The sequence below is a fragment of the Meriones unguiculatus genome, chromosome 5 (assembly GCF_030254825.1).
Source record: "Meriones unguiculatus strain TT.TT164.6M chromosome 5, Bangor_MerUng_6.1, whole genome shotgun sequence".
Classification (NCBI taxonomy): Eukaryota; Metazoa; Chordata; class Mammalia; order Rodentia; family Muridae; genus Meriones; species Meriones unguiculatus.
Window position 1 is genome coordinate 110,686,931 of NC_083353.1, and position 25,475 is coordinate 110,712,405.

General features: G+C 46.6%; 1 protein-coding gene across 4 annotated transcripts in view; it reads left to right on the forward strand.

Moving 5' to 3' along the window:
• The first annotated feature begins 3,999 nt into the window (after positions 1 to 3,999).
• Positions 4,000 to 25,475, forward strand: part of Ninj2 (ninjurin 2) — an 89,539-nt gene continuing 68,063 nt past the window's right edge. For 3 of the 4 annotated variants that reach the window (XR_009591932.1, XM_021632638.2, XM_060384092.1), the window contains exon 1: positions 4,000 to 4,264. Coding sequence is in view for 3 of the 4 variants with exons in the window: in XM_021632638.2 (XP_021488313.1) it covers positions 4,232 to 4,264 (33 nt within the window). In the remaining variant the exon portion in view is untranslated. The remainder of the gene's footprint in view (positions 4,265 to 25,475) is intronic. The other variant, XM_021632636.2, reaches the window with a different exon arrangement.

The window sequence follows — 25,475 nt, forward strand, 5'->3', positions numbered from 1 at the left end:
AGAGAAACCCTGTCTTGAAAAACAAAACAAAACAAAACAAAAGGCTAAAACCTCCTGAGTTCAAAAGTGCTCTTCCTACCTGAGCCTCAGACTGGCTGGGACTAGCGGTTCGTGCCAGCATACCAGGCAAAGGGGTGGCCTTACTGTCCTCTTCCTCTGACTTCTGTATTTCTGCCTCTTTACAACCATACTGAAAGTCCCCCCGCCCCCGCCTCCTTGCTTTGAGTTGGTGTAAGTTCAAGTGTGTACTTAACATACAAAATAAAAATAAAAATAAAAAATTCCCCGGTAGAGTTCCCTAAAAATTCTTTTTTGAACTTTACTCTACAAAAATCACCCTAAAGGTAAAGAAAGATGAAACCTTTCCCACGAGGGGCAAGTTCAGGCCCTGCAGCCAAATGTCAGAGGTTCCATTCGTGACAAGAGCATTTGCTGCACGGTAGTCTCAGGACCCTCCTTTCTGATGCCAATGTCCCCCCTCCCCCTCGAGAGTGAGCTTAACAGCGTGAGCTCATAGGAGCTCAGCAAGTGCCACAGCCATGAAAAGTAGACTTGAAAGATGTTTCTGTTTTAGCTCTGGGATGGGGCTCAGCAGACTACAGTTTGTGGGGCCACACCTGGTCTTAGTTTTATAATCTTTGACCGTCTGTTTTTGTTAATAAAGTTTTATTGAAATATTACCGCCATCATTCACTTACACACTGCATATGGCTGCTGTTTACACAATAACAGCAGAGATGAGGGGTTGTGAAAAAACCCACATGATCTACAAAGGCAAAAAGGAATTTGCTTCCTAGCCTCTTACAGAAAAAAGTATGATGACCCCTGGTCCAGGGTCACGGTGTGACGGAGGAGATAAAACAGTTTCCAAATCCTGCTTCATGTTTACCTCTGCTGATGCTTATGAGATAGGATACAGTTCAAATCCAGGGTGAGCTTGGCAACCTGACCAGGTTCCGAACCAATTGCAGCTGTTTCCTCTTAAAGCCAATGTACTCGTTACTAAGGAAGTTTCTTTGGAAATATATTCAGGTGCTTTTTTGTATTTTCTTCCGATTTTCCTTCTGTCCAGCCAGATACATCTATGTAGTTAAAAGATAATGGCTATTTCCACAACAGGAAGGCAAAGGGAAAGGAAATGGTTAATATTTTATTTCTGTTCCCCCAAATAAAAAGTTCTAGAAAGTTTTTTTAACATTGTGATTTATTCTACAATAACACATTATAAAAAAATTAATATATAAGCATACACACACAAACACACATACACACACACACCCCACAGCTTACAGGAGCTGCTTCTCTCCTCCCCTATGCAGATATTAGGGATGTAATTTGGCTTGTCATGCTTGTCTGTAGAACCCGGTACCCACCGATCCATCCACTTCACTGGATCAAGACAATATTTTGATAGGTTTTATTACTAAAAAGGATTTTCACATTTTTAAATCTCTTCCTTTGAGTTATTATCCTAGAATACCGCATCAGATAGGGAGCCAAAGAAAAAAAGGCATGGGCTTCCCTTTCTCAGCCTGAATTACGAGGAAAAGAAGAGAGCAGAGGAAGTGTGGTTGTCTCTCCTCTTTAAACCAAATGTGTGACTTAGCTATCCAGATTTCTAGGGCAAACCTTGGATAAACCATGAGCCACCAGTTGGCTTCCTGTGCTTCTGTTTCTTCTGTCATAAAACCGTGGTAAGGACGGAAACTGATCTGGGTGGTGGTGATGCACACCTTCGATCCCAGCACTCAGGAGGCAGAGGCAGGAATATCTCTGTGGGTTCGAGGCCAGCCTGGTCTACAGAGTGAGTTCTAAGATAGTCAGGGCTACACAGAGAGACCCCGTCTCCAAATCTGTCCCCCGCAAAAAATGAAAACTAATTTCCAGAATTATTATGAAGAGTAAGCATTGCAAGCTAAATCAGCATCACGCTAACCCCAGAGTAGTGAAATGGTGCCCCAAAGGCCCATGTGCTGAAGGCTTGGTCATCATGGTGCCATTGGGAGGCAGTGGAATTGGGAGCCAGTGGGAGGAAGCTGGGTCATTGTGGGGCTTGCCCTAGAGGGAGTGCCAGAACCCTTCCACTCCCCTCCCTTTTCCCATTTGCTCCCTGCCACTGCTGCCTGCGGGAGGGGAACAGACTTCCTCTCCAGCACACTTTCACGTGATTCTGGAGTGCCACCGCAGACCCGAAGCAGCAGGACCAGGACCTGCCAACTAGGAACTGGAATCTCTGAACCCGCCAATCAAAGGGTGATTGACTGCCCCAAGTGCTTTGTCACATCAACAGAAAGCTGAAGGACACAGATATAATTGTGGGGGGTTGGGTACCATGGGTGACCTTGGTCACTTGTCATCAGGCTCACGTGTCCTCTAACTTGATCACACACGGTAAGAGAGTGGGACTTAGGCGTGTAAAAGAAGTCATGAAACTGGCTCTGTCTGTCTGTCTGTCTCTTCTCTTTCTCTCTCCTTCCCTCCCCTCTCTCTTTCCTCTTCACATATGACAGTGGTAAAAATACTATGGGGATGGAGAGATGGCTCAGTGGTTAAGAGCGCTGGCTGCTCTTCCAGAGCACCCGGGTTCAATTCCCAGCACCCACATAGCAGCTCACAACTGCCTGTAGCTCCAGTTCCAGGGGATCTGACATAGATCACGTATAGAAGCAAAACACCACTTGCATATGATATAAAAATAAACAAGTTTAAAAAAAAATACATGACTCTGCCGGGCCCCATTCCCACCTTCCATTTCCCTGAATGGAAATTCTCCCTGGCAGCCTTCATCTGGAGCCTTCACACGCCCACCACAGCAGTTTAGGTCTAAAACAGGTCTAGGAACAAGACAGAAGTGTCTTAGATTCTAAGGTAAACAGGAAAAACAATCAGTTTCAAAAAAAGAAAGAAAGAAAAGGAAAGGAAAAAAAAAAGTCTGTTGTAGCTCTTTTAGGAGTCGGGGCATGCAACTGGCTTTGTGAAAAGGATTTGAAGGCACTGCAGTCCCCTGCTTCTCCTATCTCGGCCTCCTCCTTACATCAGGAGAGAAGCTGAGGGTGTCAATCTGTATTCCTTACCTGCTGGGTCAGCTACTTCCTCCTCTCCCCAACTCTTCGGAACGGAGGACACAGACAGAAGAAACAAGGGAGAGAAAGGGAGTAACGTATCTTGGGAGTATGCTGAGGCCATGCCATGCCCGGTGAGCAGGGACCCTACTCCGAGCAGCCAGTGGGGGTGTGAAGACCCTCTTAGAGTTCTCTGATTGTCCTGGGGGAGACGCAGAATTACTTTTTTAAAATTAAATTTTTTTATTTTTTATATTAATTACAGTTTATTCACTTTGTATCCCAGCTGTAGCCCCCTCCCTCATTCCCTCCCAATCCTACCCTCCCTTCCTCATCTCTTCCCATGCCTCTCTCCAAGTCCACGGATAGGGGAGGTCCTCCTTCCCTTCCATCTGACCCTAGCCTATTAGGTCTCATCAGGATTGTCTGCATTGTCTTCCTCTGTGGCTTGATAAGGCTGCTCCCCCCTCAGGGGGAGGTGATCAAAGAATCAGCCACTGAGTTCATGTCAGAGACAGCCCCTGTTCCCATTACTAGGGAACCCACTTGGATACAGAGCTGCCATGGGCTACATCTGTGCAGGGGGTCTAGGTTATCTCCATGCATGGTCCTTGGTTGAAGTATCAGTCTCAGAAAAGACCCCTGTGCTCAGATTTTTTGGTTCTGTTGCCCAACTTGTGGACCTCCTGTCCTCTCCAGGTCTTACTAACTCCCCCTTCTTTCATAAGATTCCCTGCACTCTCCCCAAAGTTTGGTTATGAGTCTCAGCATCTGCTTTGATACACTGCTGGGTAGAGTCTTTCAGAGTCCCTCTGCAGTAGGCTCCTGTTCTGTTTCCTGTTTTCTCCTTCTTCCAATGTCCATCCCGTTAAATTACTTTTTCAGCAGTGAGACTACTGCCTCAGAGCAGGCGCTGTAACCTCAGATGGCCCGGCTGGGACTGGAGGGGCCACTCAAAGGCCACCTATCAATATGCCACATGCAGGGCAGACACTCGCACACATGTGCGCCTCCCCCAGGGGCTGAGGCCAAGCCAAGCATCCCGCATCGGCGCATGAATAGCAGCACTGTCTCCCACCCCAGAAGAGCTGTAGGCACAGGCTGCCCGGCTGAAGAGCCCACGCAAACTCCAGGCACTCGGAGGGTGGAAAGTGGCCCGAAGCAGCAAGATGGAGTCAGACCGTGAAATCGTCCACCTTCAAGTAAGTTCTGTCGGGAGCCAGGAGAAGGGAACCTGGGAGCAGTCCTGAAGATGGTGTTGGGTCACTGGAGAGCCACCCCGCCCCCACTCTCTCCCTCCCTCACCCCTTCTCTGAATGCCCCACCAGCCTTTGCTCTTTAGTCCCATTTCAGGCAGTTTCCCCCGGGACTGGTTCCTCATATGTCTTTAGATAAGTGAAAAGTGGATTGTTTCAATTCCTCTTGGCTTCTGCTTCCTCTTGTCAAAGAGCTAAGAAGATCAGTGTTACCAGAAAATGAGTTCATATTCTGGGCAGTGCTTTCCCTAAAACTTCGGAGGGTGGCTGCTACATGACAGCTGGCAAAGAAATACAAGGTTGGGGTGTTACAGAGAGAGACAGGCGGCCAGCTCTGTACTTTATAGGTTGGGGAAAACTAGATTTTTTTTGAGACCTGAGTATCTCTATAAGGCTCTCCTGCGTGGGACAGAGCGTGTCTCATTCACACAACAGCAGCAGCAGAGGTAGCAACTGTCTTCTAGGGAGAGGCAGTCAGGTGTCCTATGCTTGATGCCACAGCCTTAGAAGGCACCAGAGGGAATGGAAGGTTCTAGCAAGGGCAGAGCGTCAATCAAGCAGATTAGCATCAGCTGTAGGTTGCATGATAACTTTTCCAAGAGCCAGATGATTAAACAACAGAAAAGGACTTAAAAAAAAAACAAAAAACTATTTTTAAGCTGGGAGGGGGTGGTGCATGTCTTTAATCCTAGCATTCAGGGAGGCAGAGGCAGGTGAATCTCTGTGAGTTCGAGGTCAGCCTGGTCTACAGAGTGAGTTCCAGGACAGCCAAGGTTACACAGTCAAACCCTGACTCAGGGTTTGACTTAAAATTCTTTTAAGATTTATTTTTATGTTTATGAGTATTTTGCCTACATGTATGTGCACCACATGCATGCCTGGTACCTGAGGACATCAGAAGAGGATTTGGATTTCCTGGAAATGGAATTACTGATGGTTGTGAACCACCATGTGGGTGCTGGGTACTGATGTGAACTGAACACAGGTCTTTTGCAAGAGCAGCAAGTACTCTTAACCACTGAGCCATCTCTCCAGCCTCCAGAAAAGGACTTTTAAGATCAATATATATATATATATATATATCAACATGTATATTGGATATAATATATATAATTGGTTTTTCGAGACAGGGTTTCTCTGTGTAGCCTTGGCTCTCCTGGACTTGCTTTGTAGACCAGGCTTGCAATCCACCTGCCTCTGCCTCCTGAATGCTGGGATTACAGGTGTGCACTATTGCACCTGGCTCTATAATTTTATTTATACTAAAACATTATTTTCAGAGTAAACACAAACTCCAAACTGGTAAGTACTTGACCTGAGCTGGAGAGGGGGGTCAGCTTCCCGCTCTTCTGGAAGCCTTGGGTTTGACATCTTGGACACCCAGAGCCTCACACAGGCCCAGCACACACTCTGCTGCTGAGCTGCATCCTCAGCCCGTCTACCTTCCACACACGTGTAGACTCCAGCTTTGTCAGCCTCCCCTACCAGAACCTGCTTTCCATCATCAAAGTATACAGAGTACAGTGTGCCTCAGATCAAATGCGGAGACCTCGTTCCACCACTATCGTACCACAGCCATTTCCCCCTCTTGTGCCCGCTCATCCTTCTCAAGCCCTGTCAATCACCAAGCACATCGTCTTTTCCAGTTTTGCCTCTTCCAGACTGTCATACAGTTGAGATTATGCAGATTAGACTTTTCAGATTGGCTTCTGGCAGTCTGGGGTAAAAAAAAGACACACACTGCCTCACCGACAAAGCAAAGGCCATGACTAGCTCAGTGGTCATGCTTTTGGCTAGCTCATGTGAGGCCCTAAGTTCAATGGCTAGCACCAGGGAGAAAGGAAAACTTGAGCAGAAGAAATGGCTTACTGGGTAAAGAGCTTGCTGAGCAAGCATAAGGACCTGAGTTCAAGTCCCTGGACTCCCAAAGGAAGCCAGGCATGGTAGAATCTGCTCTCTTCCTGCTTCTGTGTTGAGATGGGAGACAGAGGCAATGAATTCCTGGAAGTTTGTTGGTTACATATTCCCATGTGCGGTACCAAACGAGAGATCTGGCTTCAAACAACGTAGAAGGTGAAAATCCACACCCAAAGGTGTCCTCTGACCGTACATATGCTATGCACACACACACGCACACACACACACACACACACACACACACAGAGGAGATAGAATTTGGCCTTATTGATTTCTACTCTGCACTTTTTTATTATTCATTTTTTTCCAGGTTACTTTTATTTAATTGCTCTCGTTTTTCTGTTTAATTGGTGAATTTGTTGTTTGCTTGCTTGTTTTGTTTTCTTGTTGTTCAGACAAGGTCCCATCTAGCTCAGACTATTATCAGTCTCACTGCGTAGCTAGGCTGTTCTTGGACTCCAGATCTTCCTGGCTCCTGAATGTTTGTTTTAGTGTGTGTGGTGTGTGTGTGTTCAGACAGGGTCTTGTTGTGTAGCCCAAGATCACCTTGAACTTCCTGTCTTCTCAGCTCAGCCACCACAAGGTACAAATTTTCTTCTGAACACTGATTTTGCTGCATCCAATTGTGATAAATTGTGTCTTTATTTTCATTTGGTTCAAAACACTTTAAATTTCTCTTGGGATTTCTTTAGTTTTGTGTATATCCGAAAGCGTGCTCTTTAATCTCCCCAATTTGTGGATTTTCCAGTTACATTTCCGAAATTTGGTCTAGTAAGAGACATCACAGGATTTCTTTTTTTTTTTTTTGTTTGTTTGTTTGTTTGTTTTTCTGTTTTTCAAGACAGGGTTTCACTATCTAACAGCTGTGGCTCTCCTGGACTCACTTTGTAGACCAGGCTGGCCTCAAACTCACAGAGCTCTGCCTGCCTCTGCCTCCCTGGTGCTGGGCCTCAAGGCGTGCCCCACTATGCCTGGCTCTTGATTTCTGTTTTCAAGTAATTATTGAGATGTGCTTTATGACTCAGAATTGACCTGTCTTTTTTTTTTTTTTTTCTTTAAGCTTTAATTTATTATTTATACAACATTCTGCTTGCACACCAGATCTTACTATGGATGGTTGTGAGCCACCATGTGGTTGCTGGGAATTGAACTCAGGACCTCTGGAAGAACAGCGAATGTTCTTAACCTCTGAGCCATCTCTCCAGCCCTGACCTGTCTTTTAACTGATGCATTTAGACCACTGACATTAAAGGATATTTTTTAAAAATTGAAACTGGGTGGCGGTGTCCCAGCATTTGGGATGCAGAGGCAGGTGGATCTCTGTGAGTTCGAGGCCAGCCTGGTCTACAGAATAAGTTCCAGGACAGCCAGGGCTACACAGAGAAACCCTGAATGGAAAAACAAACAAAAAAAATTTAGAAAGATAATAAAAATGACAGTTTTAATTTTACCTTCATTTATTTCTTTGGACTTGTTACATTTGTTTATACATTTATTTTTCCTCCCATCATGCTGAAATAAAACCCAGGATATCATAGACGCTAAACAAATACTGTACAGCCCTTAGGCTCTCTATTTTCTTTCAATAGGTGTGAGCTTTTGGCCTATTTTCTTTTCTTATGTATTTATTTGTTTATTCACTTATTTATTTATGGTTTTTCAAGACAGGGTTTCTCTGTGTAACCTTGGCTGTTCTGGACTTGCTTTATAGACCAGGCTGGCCTTGAACTCACAGTGATCCACCTGCCTCTGCCTCCCTAGTGCTGGGATTAAAGGTGCCACTGCCCCTACTCTTTTCTTTCTTCATGCCAGTGCTAGAGATTGGCACATGCTGACCAAGGGCTCTCAGTGAACATTTTTTAAATTGCTCTCGTTTTTCTGATGCCATCCCCTTTTTTTGTAAACTCTTTATTGAACTCCTTGTACTCTTGAAGATATTCTCCAAATAAATCATAAAAATTACAGTCTTCAAAAATTTCCTTCAGGAGGTAAACTGTTAGTGTGTATGAGACTCAGCAATAAGAAGATACTTCTACACAAACTCATCAGCCAGTTCAGGCTGGGTTTCTGCTGACGCTGTGTGGAACACCCAGGACGCTTTATTGTTCTGTAGCCCACTTCCCTGTGTTTTCAGTAATTGGCCGGTAATTACCGTCCTGACCCTTGGCTGCCATGAATTCTTTCATCGCAAGATTTTCTTGTTCATGGTGTTGCTGCAAAGCAGAGAGTGTGCCTTCTCTCCCTACTTTCTGTGATATGTATTCTGTTTAGCTTCTCCACTGTGTCCTTTTCTTTTTTGTTTTTGTTTTGTTTTGTTTTTTCAAGACAATGTCTCTCTGTGTAACCTTGGCTGTTCTGGACTCACTTTGTAGACCAGGCTGGCTTTGAACTCAGAGATCCTACTTCCTCTGTCTCCCAGAGTGCTAGGATTACTGGCATGCGCTACAGCGCCCGGCTTTTTTTTTTTTTTTTTTTTTTCTTTTCTTTTCTTAAAGACATGGTCTCACGTATCCTAAGCAGGCCTAGAAATCACTGTTTAGCCGAGGAGGACCTTAACCTTCTTGTTCCCCCTCCTCTGCTTCCTGTGCTGTGGGACTAGGGTGAGCACTCTCATACCCAGTTTTACGTGGCTCAGGGGAAGGGAACCTGGGGTTTTGTGCCTGCTGGGCAAGTGCCCTCCACCTCCAACAGAGTGGCTGTGTTCTTAAAGGTGTTTCTGTAGGCTGTTAATGCTGTTTCTTTACTGCTCTAATTCCTTTTTCTATTCTAACAAATCATACATCTCAGATCAGCTGCCATTTGCATATTTAGAGAATGTTTCTCCTCATTCCTTTTGCTTTCCAAAAGTTCCATTTTCTGTAGACCAGATTGTAGACACTGACTAGAGTCAAATTCCTAGTTATAGTTTAGATATGCACATTTAGTGGACTTAACATTGATGTTATCCTGTAGAATCTTTTTAAAAATAATTTAATTTTTTGTGCATTAGTGTGAAGGTGTCAGGTCCCTTGGAATTGGCGATATAGACAGTTGTAAGCTGCCATGTGGATGCTGGGAATTGAACCTGGGTCCTTTGGAAGAGCAGACAGTGCTCCTAACCACTGAGCTATCTCTCCAGCTACCTGTAGAACCATTTTTAAATGGTTTATTTCATGTGTATGAGTGTTTGTCTGCATGTATGTGCACCATAGGCGTGCCAGATGTCCAGGGATTAGAAGAGGGTATCAGACCTCCCATAACTGAAGTTACAGACAGACAGTTGTGAGCCACCATATGAGTTTTGGGAACTGAACCCCAAAACCTCTGCAAATCATCAAGTGCTCGGAAACACGGAGCCATCTCCCCGAGCCTGTCCTGTTTCATCTTTAGCTGGTGTAGTTTGTGGGAGAGGACCTCTGCCTTAAACAGCTGACATTGATGGTTGGTTTCTCCAGATCCTTCTGTTTCAGGCCTTGGGTCTAAGTTTCCTCAAGTCTCTAGAAAAATGTCCTAATTTTCTTCTTCTTCTTCGTCATCTTCTTTTTTTTTTTTTTTTTTTTAACCTCTTACTCATTTTATCTTGGAGTTCCTCTAAATCCATGTCAAGGTGTCTGGTTTCTTCACTGAACTTAGATTTCTTCTGTCTGTTAGCTCTCTCTCCATGTGGGCTGTTTCCTGATTCTTTTAAAACCAGCTTCAGTCTTCTTCCCCTTTCTCCTTAAGCTTTGTCTTCTGTGTCATTTGATCTGGATGGTGGTCCTTCTGACCAAGGAAACCTCACACAACAGTGTAGCCTCCTACTTTATTCAGGATCTTGCTGGCCCAGTTTCTTTCTTTTTTCTTTTTTTTTTTTTTTTTGAGGGGGGGGGTTGTTTTTGTTTTTCTGAGACAGGGTTTCTCTGTGTAGCCTTGGCTATCCTGAACTTGCTTTGTAGGCCAGGCTGGCCTTGAACTCACAGAGATCCGCTTGCCTCTGCCTCCCTGTGTACTGGGAGTCCAGGCTGTGCCTGGGTGCTATTCCAGTTTCTATAGCTGACTTTTTTCATCCTGAGCGGGGGAAGCTAGGATGAAAAAAGGTTGTGGCTGTTACTCTAAATGGTATTTGATGATGAAATTTGCTTATTTGTTTTCTTGTATAATTTACTCCTCTACACTTCTAATTTTTTTTCACTTGTCACTCAGTGACATGTGAACATGACATCATGCTTTGTGTTTCTCGGCCGTTGGAAGCCTTACCCATGTCATGATCACTCCGCATTCACTCCAGGGTTGGTGTTGAGCTTATTTATACCAATATGTTGGAGTTTGCCAGTTATTCCTGAAACTTTCACTCTTTTTAAAGTTTATTTATTGTTGTATGTCTGCGAATGCATGATGTGTGCACATGAGAATGCGTACGATGGTGTAAGGAAGGCAGCTTGGTGGAGTAGGTTTTCTCCTTTGCCTTTACCTGGGTCACAGGGATTGAATTCTGGTGGCTGAGCTTCTGAGGCTAGCGCCTTTATCTACTGAGCCATCCGGATGGCCCTCCCCTTTCATTTCAACAGGTCTGCCTATGTGCCAGAGGGCAGATGTCAGGGCCCGAGAGCAACTTTCAGGAGTCCCTTCTCTTTCATCTTATGGGTACCAGGGACGGAGCTCAGGCCATCATCAGGCAAGAGCCTTTACCCACTGAGTCACCTCACTGGCACTTGGGGCACTTTAAATATTTCACTGTATTGTCTTCTTTGGGGAATCTTTATCTTTAAATTTTGTGAAACTTTTAAAAGTCATGCCTAGAGCTGAGGGGTGGTGGCACACTCCTTTAATCCCAGCACTCGGGGAGGCAGAGGCAGGCGGATCTCTGTGCGTTTCAGGCCAGCCTGGTCTATAGCGTCAGTTCCAGGACAGCCAAGGCTATACAAAGAAACCCTGTAAAATAAAAAAAAAAGACAAATAAAATAAAATATAAAATAAAAGACAAATAAAATAAAATCCTTCCTAGAATTCTCTGTTTCCTGGCTCTGTTATTAGTGTTGGAGGTCCACCTGAGGGAATTATTCGGTCATCTTTGTCTTGAATCTTTGTTCTGTACCTCCCTTCTTCCCCAGATGCCCAGCCACAGCTGCTGCAGCTGCCACACAGGCTTCAACTATTTTCTTCTGCTTGTCTGTTTTTGTCCTTTGCTTTTTTGAGTTTTTAAAAAAATTGTTCTCATTTTATGAAGTGTGTGTGTGTGTGTGTGTGTGTGTGTGTGGTGTGTGTGTGTGTGTGTGTGTGTGCTGATTCTCACAGAGACCAGAGGTGTCAGGATCTCCTCGGAGCTGGAGTAATGACATGGTGCTGGAAATCTAACTCAGCTCCTCTGCCAGAGCAGTAAGTGCTCTAAAGTACTGAGGTGTCTCTCCAGCTCTGACTACTTTTTGGCTTATTTTTATTTTTGTACTTCTCCCATTTTTTTTGTTTATACTAGGTCTCTCTTTGTAGACCAGGCTGTCCTTAACTCACAGAAATCCACCTGCCTCTGCCTCCCAAATGCTGGAATTAAATGTGTGCACCACTGTGCCCACTGGTTCTTATTTTTGCTGTGTGTGTGTGTGTGTGTGTGTGTATGTGTGTGTGTGTGTTTTGTAGACCAGGCTGCCCTCAAACTTAGAGATCTGCCTGCCTCTGCCTCCCATGTGTTGGGATTAAAAATATGTGCCACCGCCATCCATCATAAATTTTTATTTTACGCAATCTTGATTGGTTTATATTATGTTGTCTCATTTAGACATTATCTCCAGGTATTCCTGTATAATGCATACATATATATATCCAAAATAACATATTTTAAATTTCCTTTTTGGTGCTGGGGCTAGGCAAGCACCTTGTCACTGAGCCACGCCCCCAGCCCTTTCTTGGATTTCCACCTCTCTGCTTTACTTTCCAATCTGTCTTGGAGGATTCTTTAGAATCCTTAGCACAGCTCAGTTTTTAAATTCTTGGTCGGGTGAGTTTAACATCCCTGCCATGTCATGGAGATATGATGTATCAAGTGAAAAGAACAATGTAAGTAAATAGTTATGGTCTCGGCAAGGTACGGTAGGGCGAGGGGGCTCAGCAGTCAAGCCTGCAGGTCTCAGAGCGACTTTCCCGAGCCTGGATTGCGAAGGGCTGCTCAGGCCTCCCACCCCTGACTTCTTAGGTGGGATAAGATGGCCAGTGAGCACCACAGTGGTTATTCTCCCTCCTCGGCCCAGTCAGGCTGTGACGAAAAGCTGAGGCCGTGGCTAATAACTTCCCTTGAGAGCAGACCTTATTCAAAAGAACAAATCCTCTGGGATTTCAGGCCGGTTCTGTTCCCGTTCCCTCTGTAAGAGGAGATGTTCTTACAGTGTTTACTCTGAGTGCTTAGTGGGGCTCCTAGAGGTAAAAACGCCCAGAGAATTTACTTCCCTCACCCTCACCATGGCTGGACTCCTGGCCCTGTAACTCTGCCGCAGCCAGCCCTTCTCTGCCAGAGCCGAGAAGGGATGCAGGCTCTTCAGCCGGGTAACTGTTGCTTACCCCATTGGCGTGGTGTCTCCCAAGCTTCTGACTCGCAGAACCAGAGACTCCTAGGAGGTATTCGCAAGTGGGAGCTTCAGAAAACGAGTTGAGAGTGTTCAATGAAGAGACTGAAATGATCACACGCCTGTGATCCCAGCACTTGGGAGGCAGAGGCAGGCGGATCTCTTAGCAAGTTCCAGGACAGCCAGGGCTACACAGAGAAACCCTGTCTGGACAGAACAAAAACAAACAAAAAAACGGAGAGACTCGGAGAGAGAGAGAGAATGGGTAAAATGTTTCTAGGTTCATTCTAAGATAATAATGGTTCAGTCATGCAAGGATGTTCATTGAGATTTATAGGGGCAAATAAATGGTGAAATATGGGTTGTCGCAGCTACGAGTAGATATTTTAACACTATCTGCGAAGAATATATAAAGGAATATTGTTTCTGTTGCTCCATAACTGCCATGGACAAAAGTAACTGGGGGAGAAAAGGCTTTGTAGCTCAGAGCCTACACTCCACGGCTGGGGAACACCAAGGCAGGCACTCAGGACAGGAGCCTGAGGCGAAACCGCTGGAGAACACTTCTTCCTGGCTCGCTTCCAGGCTCACATTCAGCTACTCTTTACTTATTTATTTATTTATTTTTTGCCCAACCCAAGACCATAGTGTACTGGGTCCTCCCTCGTCAATCAACAGTCAAGAAAGTGCCTCACAGGCACTCCTGTCTACAGGCCAATCCAATGGAGGCCACTTTCAGTTGATGGCTCCTCTTCCTGCATACATCAACTTAACGACCAAGATTACCCGTCACAAATACCAAAGAGCTAATTATACGTTAAGGAAAAAAAAAAAAGGCCACAGAACTGGATAAACATTTAATCTTGAATGCCTTCAAAAATCATGAAGAATAGTTATGCATGTTTTACTATTGGCAGGAAACATACCAAAATGTTTACTGGTTATTTCTGGACTGTGGGTCTATGAATGACTCACTTTCTTCTCTTATTCTTCTTTTAACTTTTTTATTTCATTTGCAAATTTTCTACCGACACATGATTATGTTTAGAGTGCAGAGTTGTTTTTTTATGATTATACTTAGAATAGGGAAAAAATGTAGTTTAAAAAGGGTTAAAAAAGCAGGTGTGTCCATATACAAATCAGTAGATTCATGGATATGGGTTGGAGTCTATGTGTGTGTGTGTGTGTGTGTATGCACATACAAATATATTTATTCTGTCTCTGACTGATCTGTGTAGAAGAAGGCCTTTCAGTGGCTGTTAAAACTTTTTAACAGTTTTATGTAGCACAACTTTTGCATCTCTGAATGTGTGTGTGTGTTTCTTTTGGTGTACATATATGTACGCGGAGGCCAGAGGACAATGGTGCATAGCTTCTTCAGTTTCTCTCTATTATACTTTTAATATAATTCTATTTTTATTTTAAATTATATGTACATGCAACTATGTCTGTGTGATTGATGGTGGACTAGTACATATGTGTGCAAATGCCCACAGAGGCCAGCGGTTTCAGATCCTCTGAAGCCGGAGCTGCCTCACGTGGGTGCAGGGAACCGAGCCCAGGCCTCCTGAAGAGCAGCAAGTGCTTTTAATTGCTGCTGAGCCACCCCTAAGCCTTTCGAACCTAATGGTTTGGTGCAGGCTCTCCCACTGAACCCAGAGCTAACCTCCTTGGCTAGACTGGCTCTCCGGCATGTCTGAGGGATCCTCCTGTCCCTGCCTCTCCATTCCTGGGATTACAATCATGCACCGCTGCTCTCCTTCAGTTCTGCAGACTGAAGTCAGATCCTCAGGCTTCTGTGGCAAACACTTTACTGAGCCCATCTCTCCAGCTGGCAACTCTTGTTTTGTTTTTATAGATACCAGAGTAGGCTCAATGAACAGACTTTCTTTAGACTGCAACACCACAAGTCTGCAAAGCACTGCGTTTTTTCTACATAGAGCCCACAGAGGGGTCATGTCACATTCAAGTAATATGCCTTGAGTTGGCTGACACCTTGATTTTAGTTCAGACTTCTAATTGACACTTCCAATAATATTTTTTTGCTATCACCTAAAGAAAAGCCGCTTGTGGAGAAGGACGATTGTAGATGGATGAATGGATAGATCATGATTCTTGAAGACCCAACATCAACAGAAAGACAGACAGACAAGATTAGCTTCCTCTCTACGTAGAAGCCTTTGAGATGGATTATGATAAAAGGCAGACATTGCGTGAGCTTTGAAGGATGAACATGACTTTGAATAGTGCCAGGATGTTCTGCGGTCAGAACTGGGAGCAAAAGCTGGAGATAGGAAAACAGGACAAATCTGGAAAAGAGCGAGAGGCCACGCCAACAACTACAACTCATAACTGTAGCCTCTAAGTGAGTGGAGGAGAGGTGGGTGGGAACATTACAGTAAAGTTTGTTGAGGATCAGGGGAGATGACTCTGCGGGTGAGACACGTACTGATTTTCCAGAGGACCCAAGTGCTGCCTCCCAACACCCACATCAGATGGCTAACGATCCCCTGTAGACCCAGCTGCAGGGAACCCTATGTCTCTAGCCTTCTTGGGCACCCACACACATGTGCACACACCCAAGAGCAAGTGCACACACACAATTTTTGTTGCTGTTGGGTTTTGTTTTGTTTGCTTGAGATAGGGTTTGTCTGTGTAGCCCTGGCTATCCTGGAACTCACTCTGTACACCAGGGTAGCCTCCCTAGGTCTTTATTGTGCCCATTTCTGGGAAGCATAATGTCCCACCTGGGATGTTAGTCGTTGCTTTGCTCAGCATCTATCTTCTGATCATCCTACTGGTTAATATGTACCGTGTTGGCCTAATTGACTCTTACAGTGCTGTCATGATTATGTTCAAGGGACCCATGTTTTACTTGACAGGAGGATGGAAAGTTCAAGACCAGCCTGAGGTATAGAATAGCAAGACTCACTCTCAATCACACACACACACACACACACACACACACACACACAAGCAAAAATAAAGGCAGGTAAGGTGGTACACACGTGTAATCCCAGCACATGGCAAGCAGGAGGATCAGGAGCTCAAGACCGCTCTTGGCCACAGAGCAGGTTTGAGGCCAGCCAGTGTTCTTGAGACCCTGTTTCAGAAAGCAAACAAATGGGAGTGCAATGGTGTTGTTGCTTGCGCTTGGAATGGGCAGAGACACCGTATAAAGTTTGTCTTTTTAGTGAGAAGACAATGCTTAGCATTGGTACATAGGTAAATAGAAAGAAAGAAAGAAAGATAGATAGATAGATAGATAGATAGATAGATAGATATAGATATATAGATATAGATGTACACATAGGAAGGAAAACATACAGGACTTGGCAGTAGTTACAGGCTCAGTATTAGCCTCAGAACCCAGAGACAAATTGATGACAGCTGCCCTGGTGATTCCAAGGCACAGTGAGGTTTCAGAGGCTCTGCCTCAGTGCCCATTGACTGTGGTGAATGTGAGAACTTGGAACCTGGCCTCTCTCCTGAGCTGCCTGAAGTGAACCTGCTCAGGACCCAGGTGAGGCAACCCACCTAGGAACAGAGAGAGCATTCCAGGTAGCAGCAGATGCCAGGGAATCGGAGAACACAAAGGACATGCATTTTTACAAGTCTAAACGTTTTGTTTTAGTACAAGGCACCCCAATTCTGGCACTGCTTTTACTTGCCTGCCACATACCTTTGGGGATTTACACCCACTCTGATGAGAGATGGCTGGGATTCCTTCAGCCCCGGAATGGGGTGTGTTTGACAAGTCTGCTCCACTGGGGGAGATTAAGCATAATGAAAGGCCCAGGTGTGGATGGATGCCTCTCTCTTGTCACTGCCTCTCATTTGCTCTTGCAGGAGTGAGAGCGATTGAAAGCAGGAGTGGACCTCCCCGCAGGGCATGTGGGAACAGACACAGAGGGGATGGGGGGGATACTCCCCTCTTCAAAGCTGAGGAGCAGAGGGGGAGCGGTCAGGGACCCTGAGCCAGGCGGGAGAGGGCCACACCCCTCACCAGGGCTGCCAGGGCTGGACCTGGGAGGCCCTGGGCTAGACACAGCAGGAGAGAGGAAGACTGTGGTCTCCTGCAGAGGGGCAGAAGTGCTTCCCAGGCCGAAGGTCAGGTCCGTTTGTTCTTGTCCCTTGTCTTAAACTTTCACACATGTAAACTTAGGACATCGTTGTGTGGTCAATGCCGGTTTTCAGCCCTCGTCTGCACACAGCTGCCCTCCACATGCGATTTCTTAGAAAAGGGACCCCAGGGTTATAACTCCAGCAGGGCTCAGTTGGGAAAGAGAGGGGGAGTTGTGGGGAGGGGAGGGGGAGTATTGGGGTTGCCTTGCTGCCCGGCGTGGCCTCTTCTGCCTGGGGTTCTCACAGCCGTCTGCCCAGCTGTGGGATCCCCCACTCTCTAGCAAGAGGGCTGGTGAGGAGAAAAGGGTTTGCACAGCCTGGGACTTCCCTGGGTTACCATAGCAATCTTGGTAATCAGGGACTTAGGTGCCGCTCCAGGTGATCAGGCTGGAGCCTCCCAGGTCAACAGGCTGGAATCTTTCTTCTACAATCCTGGGCTTCCTTTTCTCTATAGAGGAGAAGAACAGAGATGGGCAGTGTGAGGTAGGTCTGTGGGACAAGGTTCGGGTAGGAGAGCGAAGGAGACAAATGCTTTCTGCCCAGTACACTTGTCACTGGCATCCAAGCCCCGAGAGCTCAGCATTGCTGGCCACATCCTGGAAACACTTCCCAGAGTCTCAGTGGCCTGGCCTACAGGCAGCTGCCCCCGGGGAGACTGAGAAAGAGCAGGGCGGAGGAAGAAAGCCTGTTATTTTGTCTCCCATTTTCCATGTGACCTGCAGTATTTTCTCCCCCTGCCCCCCCCCCAGCATCCTGATGTGACCTAGTTGTGTGTTCCCTTGGAAGGGAGGTGCTCTGGAAGGCCTCCCAGACAGGCGTTCCCTGAGTCTGCAGCAAGCTCTTTAACGCAGAGGCTGTAACACAGGGCGGGGGTGGGGGTGGGGGTGGAGGAGGGGTGTTGGGAGGGGTGGGGAGGAAAGGTAGATGGAGGCCAACAGGCCAGAGGTGCCACTGGCTACCAAGACCGGTTCAGGCCATCACTGATGGTGTGGACCCAAAGGGACAGAAGCAGTAGAGGACAAGAAAAGAAAAGACGGTCTCACTGAGCATTTTTTTTTTCCTGATCTCTGAGCCTTAGTTTCCTTCTCTGTGAAGTGGGGTCGACAATTTTTATGTCAAAAGATTGAGGAAAGTATTCACCCTCCCCTCCGTTCCCTTCTACAGACGAGAGCAGGGATGAGAGGAGCAGCCCGTACCTAGCAATGGCTACAACTTACTTATCAATACCTAGTCTGTGGCAGGAACTGCAGGTACAGTTTACCTCCCTTAATTCTGTGACAGACATGTTATGCCTCCCCCCCCCCTTTTTTTTTTGCAGTAAGGAACTGAGGTTCAGGAAAGTTAACTCTTGTGCAAAGTCACACAGTTAGCAATTAGCAGAGCTGAGTCTGAACTGAATGTCTTTCTGGATCAAACTCGGGCTCTAGTCCTTCCCTAGACCACAGCTTTATCGGACCTAATACGAAAGGATTTAGCAAAGCTGGGCTTGTTCTCATGCCCGGCAGCCTCAGCGTTTGGGAGGCTAAGGCAGGAGGATTGCTGTAAGTCTAGGGTCGGCCTCAGCTGTAGAGTTAGACTCTGTCTCAAAGGGGGTGAGGTGTGTGTGTGTGGGGGGGTAGATTTGGCAAAACCCACATTCCCAGCTCTTAAGTAAATTTAGAATGCTGAGTCAGGTTGGTGATGGAGAAATCAAAGAATAATAGGATTGTATAATGCTATCGTGTTATGCTAATCTTGGCTCTGAGGAGAGATTCCCTTCTGCGTGGACAGAACATTCCCCTGATCCTATTGGTGCCTCTCCATGCCCTCAGGAGGACACCTCCCCTCTCCCCCCACCCCCAGCACCATGGCCTGCTCTGTGTCTTTTTTTTTTTAATCAAATGTATTAAAATACACCCATGTCACTCACTAAATATGGATTTGTACATACACCCTTTGAAAGGATTTTTGCTTTGTTCCTTCTAATTTTCTAAACTTTATTATTTTAAAAGAAACTGGCAACATGCAAATAAATAAAAACACCACTAAGATTCATTAGCTTTCTTCCTTTTTTTTTTTTTTTTTTTTCATAAAATCTCACTCTCTAGATCAGTCTGGCTTTAAATGCTCAGCAATCAGCACCCCAAGAACTGGGGTTCCAGGCTTGTACCACACATTGAAAAATTCGTTATTTGAACTCAGGAATTATTCACTGAAGCGCTCAGTCTGGGGGTAAAGCTCAGGGAGAGAGCGTTAAGTTCACAGGCGGGCAGCGCTGGGTTTCTTTCAGGTCTCCAACAGCTGAGACTTTTGGGGAGCTCACAGCTCAAGACCTGTGTGCCCACAGTCTGGTGCCTGACGGGTAAAATAAGCTGCAGTAGCCCCGGCTACCTCCCCTGCATGCTGAGCGCCTATAAATACTGTCTCCTCTGTCTAGAATTTTCTCTCTCCTTCTATAACTACATCTAGCCACCCTGTTGGCCTCATTGCTCAGCAATTTTTTTAAACCCCCCCCCCCCCCCCCCGCCATGCAGTGAATCAAACCCAGAGCCTCGCACCTGCTGTACCACTGAGCCGCAACGCACGAGCTCACGCGAGAGTAACCTTTCAGCATCCTCCTTTAGAAAGTGCACCAACTTCCTAGGGTATCAAGAGGCACGGAAGCGGATGGCCCCTGGGAGCTCGCTCCCCGCCGGAGTCTGCCCAGGTGGCGTAGCTAGCTGTGTTTGTCTCCTTAGAACGATGCCTTTTATAGGCCCTCGGTAGACGGAGTTCTGTTTTGGAGGAGAGGTCTCGCTGTCCTGCCCAGGTTGGTCCAGAGGAGGCATTCGGTGCTGAGGCTCCACTTGGAACACGGTTCTTTCCCTCGGTAGCGTCCTTAAGTGTTATAAGTGTCAGAGATGAGTTGGTAATTCAGAACCCCTCCCCAGAGTGACAAACTGGTCTATGATGTGCGAGGGGAAGGGGCTCCCGAAGAGATATGGGAGGGGAATGTCCTCTTCTGGTGAATGGCATTGAAGAGCTTGTGAACTTCGGGTGTAGCTCAGTGGCAGAACATTTGTTTGCAAGGCCCTGCATTCGCCCTCAGCCTCCAAAACAAAGACAGCAGAAACAAACAAATAAAACAACAAATGAGTTCCTTTGAAATGTGTAAAGTGTGCACTTCTTATGCAAAGGACTCTTCCCACTCCTGGAAAGTCCTTTAACTCCATTTCAGGGAGCTTGCTCTGCCCAGGCCGGCCGATGGCCTCCAAGCAAACAAGGAAGCCCTTGGGGCTTTTTGACTGGGTGTTTGTTAGAGTCCTAGTATGAGGCTGAATTACTGAGAAAAAAAACCCATGCCTTGTAATCCGTCTGGATGCATGCTAGGTCAGGGCTGTGCCCCTAAGGTGTCCACAGCAGAGCCTCGGATGGGCCTGCAGCCGTAGAAGGACTGCAGGCCCCGCACAGGGCTCTTAGGAGGATCAAGGGGGCGTGTTTTGTGAATACAGTGGAGGCCCTGAACGCAGTTCATTCTTCCTTTACCAAGTTCTAAGGGCGGTGCAGCAAGCAGCGAGTAGATGTAGGGGTGAAGGAAACTACCAGCGTTTCTAGAGTCCCTGCAAGACACCTCCTTTCCGCCTGGGCTGGGACTCTGCGAGGGAGGGGGCGGGAGGCGGGGAGCACACAAAGTCAGCTGACTGAGCCCGCCCCCTGGGGCCTCGAGCCGCTCCTGCTCTCCTGGAGCCGGGCTGAAGGCCCCCAGGCCCTGCACAACAAAACCCCGAGCTCAGCCAGACCTGTGGGGCCCGAGGGGGCCCAAGAGATTGTCTCAGTTCCTTTTTCGCAGAAGAGGCGCTCTTGGTTTCCTGCTGAGTGCCCCCTAGCCAGGCTTCCCTTCTGGTCACAGCTACTACCGCTGTCACCTTAGAGCGACAGCTACTGCTTTTGGAGGGAGGGCCTGGCTTTCTGTTGTTGGGGTGTTTTGTTTTGTTTACCTTCCGGCCTCGTCAGAGCAAATCCAGTTTACGGATGAGAACGTTGAAAAGGCAAGAGTTGCTCAGGGTCACAGCTAACAAAGGGCTCGCCTGGGATAACAGATGACCCCGGATCTCTGGATGAGGCCTATGCAGGACCGTTTTTGAAGCATGTTGTTTTCTACCTCAGCCAGACTAGGGCAGTGTTTAAGATTTCCACTAGTCAGAGCAGAGCCAAAGGTGTGTGTGTGTAGGAATTCTTAGCTGACTCCTGAGAGAAGCATCCAGGTTTGGGGCTCATTTCTTCTCCTGCCCTCACGAGGCACCTCTGCCTCTTTCTGCCTGGTATAGAGAGTTCAAAAACTAAGCTATAGTTTAGAGTCTTTGCAACCAGCACCACCTTCCTACAAACCCACACAGATCAAGAATCTGGAGAGCTGGGACATGCTGAAGGGGAGGGCTCCCAGGTCCCATCTTTCTGGTCCCTACAGAAGGCTCCCTTCTGAGTGAAAAAGTGGGGTCTGTTGGAGAAGACGTTGAAGGTGGTTTTGAAGGCCAGAAAGCTTGTGAAAGGCAGCATCTGGGTTTTGCTGAGACGCCAGCTAATGGCTGGTTTTTGCTGTTTGAAAAGTGGTAGAAGCAGACTGTCAAATAACTTCACCTCATAAGCATGACCAGATAAAGGTCTACAAGCTACCCGTAGGACCATAAGCTCTCTAAAGACAGAGAGTGCAATTTACAGAGGTGTAAACCCCATCCATCTTCAGAGAGGAGAGCTAAAAGCAGTCTGCCAGGGAAGAGAAGTGTGTGAACACTGACGACGAAGGTGGGAATGCACTCTATTTCATGAGCTGAAAGGTTGCTTGATTCTACAATTGAAAGTCAGCCCCAAGGAAAAAAAAAATAGTAAAACGGGCTGAGGGTGTAGCTCAGTAGTAGAGCCAGGCTTAGGGAACACATGGAAACTCAGGTCCCATTCCCAACACCAAACAGACCCTTGAAAAGAAACTGCCGAGGGACTGGAGAGATGGCTCGGCAGTTGAAAGCACTTGTTATTCTGGGTATGATTCCTAATACCCACATGGTGAACCATTTGTAACTTTAGTTCTAGGGGAATCCCATGGCCACCTTCTGACCTCTTCAGGTGCTAGGCATGTACGTGATTTCATAAACATACAAGCAGGCAAAGCAGTTGAGATAAAACGAGTAAGTCTTTTAAAAAAGAAAGAAACTACTAAAAAGAAAAGGGAGTCACCAGACACTCAGGATGAATTAAGGACTGTACTGGAGCCCCAAGACTGCAGGGTCTAGCAAGGGAGGGAGGAGATTGTGGAGAAATTACACTGAGACTTTTCTTGAGCCAGAAGCCCCAATATCTCCGTGTGTGTGTGTGTGTGTGTGTGTGTGTGTGTGTTGTGTATATTTAGCTAGGCATGATGAGTGCACATGCCTGTAAACCCAGCACTCAACAGGCAAAGTCAGGCAGATTCCTGAGACTTGTAGGCCAGCCTGGTCTACAAAGCAAGTTCCAAGGCAGAGCTGCACAGAGATCCTGTCTCAAAAGACACAAAACAGACCAAGCATCACCTTCCATATTCACAGAGCAAGGATTTCAGAGATGAGTTTCTAAGCTGTTGTCCAACTTGGAAACTCCTGCTTCTACAATGATATTTTCATTAAATGACATTCCGCTCCTCCGGCTCAAAAACACGTTAATCATCTGACTAACTGCTCAGATTTCCTGCTTTATGAGATCATCATTGCCTGTTCCAAGTGCTTTTGGCTGCCAGAGAGCAAACATTCCGTGTGTGGACTGGAAACCCATTTCACTGTGACAATAGAGTTGGGAGTTTTGAGGGCTGCTAATTTAATCCAAAACGGCGCTGAGCCGGGGTCATCTCCACCCGGCTTTCCTGGATCTCAGAAGACAGAGTTTCCTACTCTGCTTTCTGACAGCTGCAAACTTGATCCTTAAGGGTTTGGCCAGGGGAGAGCCAGGGTCCTAGACACTTCAAACGGTGTGCTCCCAGCTCTCTTCATGTGCCTCTTGCCTCCAGGCCACCATCTGTCTTGCCTCTTAAGCAGTGATGCGATCTGGGGCTGGGGCTGAACTTCAGGAGGCACTGGATGGGAATCTATGTCTATTATATGACCATAGTCTGGACAAATGGTCATGTTCTCTCAATGACAATAATTTCCAGAATATGTAAATAGCTCCTTATAGGAACTTCAAACCTTGAAACTCATGGACGAAACCAAAGGTGAAGCTATGTGTGTTTCTGTGTGTGTGTTTTCTTTCCAGAAATTTCTCACATACGTGATCTGGAGGCACTTATAGGATGTAGAAATAGAGAGGGGAGAGTTAGAATCACTAATCACCATCAGAAGTGTTGATAAGGGCAGCAGCTTTGGAGCTAGACTGCCTGGGTGATTATCTACTGTGGTGTGGTATCTTCCGCAATACCGTCTTACAGTCTATTTTTTGTGTGTTTGTTTTGTTTTGTTACTTTTTGAGACAGGGTTTCTCTGTGTAGCCTTGGCTGTCCTGGAACTCACTCTGTAGACCAGGCTAGCCTTGAACTCATGGAGATCCACCTGCCTCTGCCTCCCAAGTGCTGGGATCAAAGGTGTGTGTCACCACTGCCTGAGCCTTTTCCTTTTTCTCTTTTAAAGACAGGATCTCGAGTAGCCCAGGCTGGCTTCAATCTTGCTATGTAGCTGAGGATGATTGTAAACTTCTGATAGCTGCTTCCTTCTGGCATTACCAGATTTGATGTGGTTTGATGTGGTGCCAGAGGATCGAACCCAGGGCTTCTTGCACGCTAGGCAAAAATTAACAACTGAGCTACATTCTCAGTCCCTTACTTTCCTTCTTTAAAACAAAACCAACCAACCAACCAAACAAACAAACACCCCACAATACTATGAATTAGAAAAGTCCATGCTAGGCTATGTGGATGATAATGGTGGTTATAGTGATGACAGTTGGACCTAAGGACTTCTTTATCCTTAGCTGGTACTCAATGAGCTTATTTTCACCTGCTGCAGAGAATTACATGCTACGAGTCTGCCCTGAGCTGTTCTTTTCATGTTTTTAAATTGCATTTATGTATTGTAGGTGCCTGTACGCGTTTGCATGCCCATGGGCCTGGGTGCATGCGTGATGGTCAGACAGAGCAAAACTGTCGGGGGTAGGTTCTTTCCTTCCCCTGTGTTTGTCCCAGAGATCAAACCCAGATTTTCAGACGTAGTGGCAAGTGCCTTACACATGCAAACATCTCCCTGGCCCTGTCCTGGACTATTTCTGTACCCCTACTCATGACTGCCTGGGTAACATTTGCTGTATACTCCACGTGGGAGGGAACAAAAATGACAAAACACCAGAGATCATGGCTCCCAACAACTTAACAACATCACAAAGACACATGAAATGATCAAGGACCAGCACAAACTATGCCGTGATATACTGAACTGAACGTAAAACTAGCAAGTATCTGTGGTGGCTCGCAAGCTTGAAATCCCATTATTCATAATGCTGATTCCGGGGGATTGTTTCGAGTTAGAGGCTAGCTCGGGCTATGTAGTGAATTCCAGGCTAGCTAGGGCCACAAAATGAGGCTCTGCCTCAAACCAAAACCAACCTAAAACTGAGTTTCACTGCTAGTGTGATAGCTGTGGCCAGTGAAAAGATTCAACTTGATAGGCAATGAACGCCGGAGTTAAAGCTTGTGTCCCAGGAGCCTGGGCTGGCGGACAGCCTCCACCAGGACTCCAGGCTCCCTGAGAGACTGCTCAGAACAAGAAGGACCAGTCTATGCTGCCACAACAAGCTACAACACAGCCACACAGGGTGTCTCAGCCAGAGGTGGAATGCAGCCGGCCTGGGCAGTCAGGGGCAGCTCACTCAGCACCTGGGTAGCCCCTGCCTTCCGAAGAGGGCAATAGGTTGTTCTTACTCCCGCCCTGGGGCAGAGGCTAGACTGCTGTCCTTGAGTTGCTACTGGTGCGGGCCTTCTGAGGCACAAAGAGGCCAAGTTAGTCAGGCCCTGGCTTGGCCCTGATTCTTTCGGGTGTGGGAATGGTTACCCCATGGCCCCAAGCTAAGGACGTGCTGCACTTAGGCCACAGAAAGCTGAGTAGGTCAAAGCCCACACTTGCCATTCCTCCTTCCAGGCCCTACCTGACATCATCGTAATACCTTAGGAAAAAAACCTGGATCCTGACTTTGTCCACTTACACTTTAACACAGGCTTTTTTCTCTCTTTGTTGATGACATAGCTAATAACCAATTACAAAACAAACTATGCAAAGCACCTACTATGGTAGTCAACTCTTTTGCACAAAAAATAGGGTGTTTGGCATGGGTTTAAGTTTTTTTCTTTTTCTTTTTTCCTTCCTTCTTTCCTTCCTTCCTTCCTTTCTTTTTTCTTTTGTTCTTTCTTTTCTTCTTCTTTCTTTTTTCAAGACAGGGTCTCACTATGTAGCCCTGGCTCTCCTGGAACTTGCTCTGTAGACCAGGTTGGCCACAAACTCACAGGGATCCACTGGCCTCTGCCTCCCAAGTGCTGGGATTAAAGGTGTGCGCCACCACAGCCCAGCTGAGATCAATTTTTTTAAGGTCAAGACTAATCTGCAGCAAGGGCCAGGGATGTGGCTCAGTGGTAGGGA